Here is a 7,062-nt window from a genome sequence, read left to right as displayed (position 1 = left end):
GAATTGCTTGAACCTGGGAGGCCGGGGTTGCAGTGAGCCGAGATCGCGTCACCGCACTCCAGCCTGGCGTGAGAGCGAGACTCCATCTCAAAAAATAAAATAAAATAAAAAATACGTAGAGAGAGAGAGAGAGAGAGAGGGAGAGAGACAGGCAGACAGCAGACCTGGATTCAAGTTCCAGCTGCAGAGCTTGCTGAGCGTGTCTAACCTTGGGTACGTCACTCCACGTTGCTGCTCTGGCCCTCAGACAGCTCATCTGTAAAATGGGGATGACCAGGCCTACTTCACCAGCTTGTTTTGAGGACCACAGGAGATGTTTGGGAAGCCAACCGGGGAGCTCTACAACTCTCAGAGATTGCTGGTGTTAGGCCAACAGCAAGAGGAGGGCTGGCAAATTTGTGCTACCCTGAAGGAAAGTCCGGGAAGGACTGATTTGAGCCAGATCTCAAGCAAGGCCTTGAGCAAATGGGTCAACAAAGGAGAGGACGGGCTGAGCCTTGTTGTGCCTGACGGAAGAGCAAGACAGCCACAATTCAAACGCACGTGAGGGAAATCAGATGACTGGACTTGTAGATACTAACGGTTCTGAAGCGGGTAGGTTAGCTTTCCAACCGCCTGGATGACGGTCTCAGCCTCCTCCCGACCCCTTCCTGCGCGTCCGCTCTTCCCCTGCGCCCGCCCGCGCCCCTCCGCCCGCGCCCCGGCCCCGCCCCAGGCCTCGCCTCCGCTTCAGCGCCGCCGGCTGCAGCCAGGAGCAGCCGCCGCGCCTGCAGACCGGCCTCGCGGAGCCCGCGCACCGAGCCCCACGTGAGTCCGGCGGGTCGCCGCCCTGGGCACCCTCGCGGCAGAAGGGCCGGGGTGGGGACACCGACGAGCACTTTTCATCTCGTCCCAGTTACTTTGAAACCGAAAGCGCCTGCTGGCGTCCGGCCGGTCCCCGACCGGCGGGGAGGGCGCGAGGCGGCGGCTGGGCCGGGGAGGCGGAGGGGCCCTGGCTTGCGGGAGACCGGCGGGGCAGGTGACCGCCGACGGCCCGGGGACAGCGGGAGCGGTGCGGAGCGGGTTTCTTAGCCGGGGAGAGGTGTGGCGAGGGCGGAGACTGGGGGTCCCGAGCTGGGGAGCTGGTCCAGAGGGCGGCTGTGGACCGGAGGGGCCAGGTTCCGTCGGGGTGCACTGGCGGGGAGGACTTTCAGGCACGTCCCGCACACCCGCACTGCAAACCAGGCCCTGGCCCCCTTCCGCACCCGAAGGCACCCGCTCCACCTTTGCAGGGCTTTCCAATCAAAGCAACTCCAGAATGAAACTTCAGGATTGCAAGGAATGGAAGCCTCTACCAGCTGTTCGTTTGCGCGTCTTCCTTTAGAAAGCAGCTACCCCCCTCCCCCAGAAGGCGAGCTCTAAGGAACCTTGACGCAAACCAAAGCTCCGAGAGGTGGAACGAGTTGCCCAGAGGCACCCAGAGAATTCGCAGATTCTGAGTTCTCCGTACCAGATGGTCTCCACTTTGTTCCTGTTCTGCAGGGTCTTGGTGGTTCTGAGAATTTTCGGGGCCACGCTCTTGCTGCGAGTCCCACTGGGCCACTCTGGCTGGCCGACTTTCTCTGCTCATTCGGCCTCCTTCTGCTAAGTTTCCATATTTGGGTATTTCAGATTTACTTTCATGAGAACTCAGTTATCTCGCTGTGGCAGGCAGAGCTGCCTCAGGCGAGCATTGAGGTTGGTGAAACCAGGCGAGGCTCCCTGCCACGGCTGCCCCTGCAGCCCCCACCCTCCATAGCCTTGGGCTCTGACCCACCTCCTGTGAGGATAGGCATCTGGTAACCAGTTTAATTCTGTAAATATTTATTGGGCAGGTGCTGTGTGAGAACTGGGCTGGGGCCAGTGGAATATGGTTATTTCCTCCAGAGATACTTGCATTTTAAAAGGGCTCTGGAAGACCTGAGATGCAAAGAAATTAGTTGAACCATTTCTGGAAATAGAACAGTTTTGGGTGTGTGCGAGATAATTTTAGGCAGCAAAAGGCTGGGCTAGGACCTCTCAAATCCCAGTGCAGCTGCTCTGCCTTATGTACTCACAAAGCTGAAAACAGGGGTGTTAATGTAATTGATGGTTTGGGTGGAAACACTTCCATCCCTAACTCTAATTTGAACTAGAAAGACAGAAATTGCTGCAGGAACGATGGATGTAAGATGGAAGTGGAAAACGCCTAGCTTCTGTAAAGGTTTTTGATTTTGTTACAGTTACTGTTTTTGTTGTAACTCTATGGAATGGATCACCTCTCAGATCCCTGGCTCCTGGACAGAGGCAGGAGAAAGTGTCTGAGCCAGCATCTGGAACAGGGGAAGTGATGGAGAAGGTAACTTCTCCCACAGCCTCTGGGCTGAGGCCTGTTGTGACGGGCAGGGTAGGATGGTGGTATTTCCCTCTGTCAGCAGCAAGCCCGCTGGACTTGGGTAGTAGGGCAATGGAAAGAGTGTGGAAAAGAGCTGCCGTCCACTGAACGTCCTAACCATAGGGACTGGGATGTTTCAGTGGGGATGATTTGCACAGTCGGGGAGCTAGATGCCTCAGAGTCAGTCTTGTTAGGCTAGCAGTGGGAAAGGCACCTCAGTACTTAGACAAACCTCCTCTGATTAGCTCAGCTTTACTGGGGAGGACCTTGAAGGAAAAATAATTATTTGTTTGTAAAGCTCGTTCCTTTGCAAAGCATTTTCTCTTTGTTCTTGTCGTTTTGTTCACATTTTGTCCTCCATGACGCCCTCATGAGTTAGAGCAGGCTTATTCTCTACATCTCTCAGATTGTGAGGGTGAAGCACTGAAGGGGTAAATAGCTCCCTGAGCTCCACTGCTGGACCAGGATCAGAGCACTGAGGTGTCTTGTTCCCCTGCTCCAGGACCCTCACCCTGGCTTCTCAGAGAGCCATATCTGCCCACCTCTTCCTCTGTCTGAGGGGTCAGCAAGGGGACCCAGATTCTGATAATGCCTCTGTGGTCTGTCCCCAGCAACATAGAGCAAGTTCTGCTGGAGACTCTGGCCTAACCACCACAAGAACAGACATCCACTCTGTTAGCTCTGCCTAGCCAGGCAAACTCCGGGCAAGACCCGTGTCTGTTTTCATGTGTGTCTTGGAACCTGGCATAGAGTAGGCCTAAACAGATGTTTGCTGAATCGAATTGAATTCATTCAGGGTACGTCTCCCTTGGGGTCTGAGCTGCCAGGAACAAGTGCTGGGTAGGCTTGGCAGAGAGAGGTTGAGCTCCCAGCAGGACTTGCTTAAATCCAGAAATTAGAATAACACTGTACAGCTTACGAGAAGCCCATCTCATCTGATTAACTTCTCACTACCTCCTCAGGAGAAGGGAGAGGCACATGCTATTCCTTCCACTTTACCTGGTTGCAAGCTAAGGCTCAGAAGTGATTTGAAAGACCTCACAGCATGTAGGGATGGGGCAGGACCTAATCCCAAGTCTTCTTTCTCCAATTCCTGTGCTTTTCCCATAGTATCTTAATTAAAGGAAGCCAGGATTCTGGGCAGGAGGAGGATGAGAGAACCAGCGAGACAGTCATCAAAAGCTGCCTGACACCTTTGTCACTGATCAGGGGTCAGTGTCTGACTCAGTCTCTGAAGAGCTTTTTTCTGCCCAGGTTGTGGCTTTTTCTGGGATTCTGGATAGGAGTTCTAGCTCCAGCAGAGGTGTAGCAAGTGAGTATCTGTGTGTGTTGGGGCAGAGGTGAACACGCTGCAGGGCAGAGGCAGTCCTCAGAGCTGGCAGGCCTCTGCTGCTGCTGCTGCTGCCACCGCTGCTGCTGCCACTGCTGCCACCACCCAGGAGTGGGCCAGCATGAATTTGTTGCCTTGCCCAGAGGAAAGCTTTATTTGAAGGATCACTCAGCAGCCTTGACCCATATGGCCTCCAGCAAGTCCTATCTTGTGAGAAAGTGGCATGGAGGACCAGGCAGGAGATAAAAGTGAAAGTACTCATTAGTCCTGACAGAGGAACTCAGTCTGTTTACAGTGACAGTGGTGAGCACATTTTGCATATTTGTACCTGGAGGCAGGTGGTGGTGCATGCTTGGATCGTGCTGTAGCAAAAGCAGTATACATGCAAATGGTCTGTACACTGTGCAGTATCCGTGTGATGTGCAGGTCTTAGAGACGCAGTATTAAGTGACAGAGCCCAGTGAGTGCCCTCCCAGGATATCTGTGTGGAGCAAAGGCTGCCATCTCACTTACTTTCAGCAGAGCCCCATGTCTCATTTCTTGACACCACAGGCTCCATCAACTTCCCTCCTTACCAATTCAGAACATTCCTGAATTTTTTTCCATGGCTTTTTTTTTTTTTCTCTCAAGGAGAAAGTGCTCTCCTCCGGAACAAGGCGAGAGCACCTTTTCCACCTACACTCCCAAGTCAGCTCTCTCCTCCTCCCTCTGAGGCAGGTTCCCTCCCTGCCTCCCTCCCACAGACTTCTTCCCTCCCCCACAAGCTGAGTTTTCTGTTAATAAGAAGACTCCATGTTTCCCCAGTCCCTCTTCTCTTTCTTTCACTGACAAGCTTCTGGAAAGAGTGGACAGCTCTTGCACTCGCTCCTCACTCGGCACCGTGCACCTGCTGCGCTGCTCTGATTGTCCTGTGTAGGTTTCCAGGACCTGGTACTCCTCAGTCACCAGCCCATACCAGCCCACGCTGCAGCTATTACTTATCTCCTTGGAGGTTGCTACACCGTCCCCACCAGCATTCCCTTCCTTGACCTCCAGCTTCTTATCCTCCTCTGTCCTGCAAGTGCAGGTATGGGGCCAAGGCTGGGTCCTCAGGTTGGATTTCAATTCTCTGTGCTTCTCTCCTTGAGCCCTTGGCCATTCCCAAGACTTAAACCAACACTTTTAAGGAAAGGCTGATCAAATTTCCATCCCTCACCCAGTTATCTTCTTGGCCACTATGATTTGCAATATTCAGAATCTTCACTATGATGTTTCAGAAGCACCTTAGACATTTGTCCCAGGCCGCCTCTTTCTCTGTGTTCTCTCTGTTGCAGAAATTGCTGCTGTTCCTCAGTCACCTTTATCCTGTCCCCCTCAGCCAGTCCTGATCTGTCTATTCCCAGTTCGGGGCCACAGGGACTCTTTCCTGGGCAACCTTAAGTAAGCATTGACTCATTTTCCTGCCCCAGGTCCATCTGTATTCAATTTTCCCTTTCATGCTGCTGCAGAGGGGCCTCTTTAATACATAGCCTAGTCAAAACCTTCTACTTTCAATGATGGTGTAGTAAAAACAGTGTGGACTTCAGAATCTGGTGGGCCTGGGTTCATATCTGGGTTTATGATTTGCTGGTTGTAGTTATATAATCTGAGCAAGTTGCCCAACTTCCATAGTGTCTGTATTCCCACTGGTAAATAGAAATAGTAATGTGTGCCACTTGGGGTTGCTGGAAAGATTAAATGAGTCAATATATACACAGAGCCTGGAATCTGGCAGATATTCAGTAAAACTGGTTTTCTCCTTCCATTTGGTTAATAGCCATAGAGCATTGTGGGGTTTCTGGGGAGCTGGAAAATGCATGCCTAGCCTAAAGGCATTCAAATTTAAATTAAAAACCAGCAGAAGAATTGCTGTGTGTCACAGCAGGCCATCTTTTTTTTTTTTTTTTTTTTTTTTTGAGATGGAGTTTCACTCTTGTTGCCCAGGCTGTAGTGCAGTGGCACAGTCTCAGCTCACTGCAACCTCTGCCTCCCGGGTTCAAGTAATTCTCCTGCCTCAGCCTCCCAAGTAGCTGGGATTACAGGCATCCGCCACCACGGCCGGCTAATTTTTTGTATTTTTAGTAGAGATGGGGTTTCACCATGTTGGGCAGGCTGGTCTCAAACTCCTGACCTCAGGTGATCCGCCTGCCTTGGCCTCCCAAAGTGCTGGGATTACAGGTGTGAGCCACTGCACCTGGGCGAGTAGATCATCATCGAAACTAGCCTATTGCTGCCACTTTGCCATCTCCGGACCAGGTAGACCTCAGGGGCCAGGGTAGGGAAGCTGGGCTGGGACAGGGTATGGTGGGATAAGCTGGGATGAGTTCTTGGCAGGCAGAGGGGGCAGGCAGCCTCAGAGGCTGGGGCCCCATGGACCAGGTTTCAAGGGCAGGAGTCTAGTTTTCAGGACTTGTGGGCAGAGCAGGCGGCAGCTTTGGAGGAAGAATAGTGCTTGGCAGAGAGTCAACACAGGAAAAAATAAAACAGATTTGGGAAACAAAAATACAAGCTCTGGCTTGATCGCCAGGAGCAGACCAGTTACTTTAGCCGGATCCAATGTGAAGGCACAGCAGGATAAGGTTGACCTGATGCAAAGCCACCACCCAGAGCCCTTTCTGTTCTCCTGTACTAAGGCGGATGGCTTAGAACAGCCAGGCTGTGTTCTAAGGCTTCTGTCAGGGAGACCCTTGACCCTGGAGGATGGAGGGAGGTGGGTGGGGCTAAGCTAAGCAGCAGCCATGAAGGTCCCTCTTCTGTCTTCATGATTTTAGGATTTCTGAGGTAGAGGCTGGGTTGATATCTATGATGCAACCTAGGAAAACTTACCATGCCTCCCTGGGTTAAAGGCAGAATAATTTAATATAAAGCAAAGGCTTACATGCTCACCAGATGCAGAATGAAAGAAGTGATTAAAACATTGGGTGGAGTTATTCCAGGAATAACCCACTAGGGAGTGAGGGGGTAGATAGGAGAAATGGAGGGGGAATATTGGACTTGAGCAAAGATGTTTTAAAAAGATGAAGAACATTTTAGTCATCCTTAATGAATGGGAAGTAGATTATTTGGGAGCAGACTGATTTCCTTATGTTAAGGTGTTTTATTTCAAAAGTCAGTACTTTGGGATGTTGCCTCAAATTATCTGTATCATTCCCACAGACCTCCCTTAGAGATATTTATTGCCATGTATTAGCTGTGGACAGCCAGAGGCTAAGTTCTTTCCCCACCTCTTTGATACTAACAGTTCCCATAGGTCCTATGTATGACTAAGTGGTTCACTTTCACTTCACTTACACTGGATCTTCCTAACAAGTGGACCTCTCTA

The 7,062-nt window shown here is 51.6% G+C and overlaps 1 protein-coding gene across 8 annotated transcripts in view; it reads left to right on the top strand.

The window, feature by feature from the left end:
• Positions 1 to 512: 512 nt before the first annotated feature.
• Positions 513 to 7,062, top strand: part of TRAF5 (TNF receptor associated factor 5) — a 91,969-nt gene continuing 85,419 nt past the window's right edge. For 6 of the 8 annotated variants that reach the window (XM_063708790.1, XM_063708786.1, XM_063708782.1 and 3 more), the window contains exon 1: positions 649 to 807. Coding sequence is in view for 1 of the 8 variants with exons in the window: in XM_004028353.4 (XP_004028402.3) it covers positions 620 to 807 (188 nt within the window). In the remaining 7 variants the exon portion in view is untranslated. Of the gene's footprint in view, positions 808 to 7,062 lie in introns of all 8 variants that reach the window. The other 2 variants (XM_055370775.2, XM_004028353.4) reach the window with 2 other exon arrangements.

This window comes from Gorilla gorilla, chromosome 1 (assembly GCF_029281585.2).
Source record: "Gorilla gorilla gorilla isolate KB3781 chromosome 1, NHGRI_mGorGor1-v2.1_pri, whole genome shotgun sequence".
In the NCBI taxonomy this organism is placed as follows: Eukaryota; Metazoa; Chordata; class Mammalia; order Primates; family Hominidae; genus Gorilla; species Gorilla gorilla.
The sequence above is the reverse complement of the archived record's forward strand: the minus strand, read 5'-3'. Positions and strand labels throughout refer to the sequence as shown.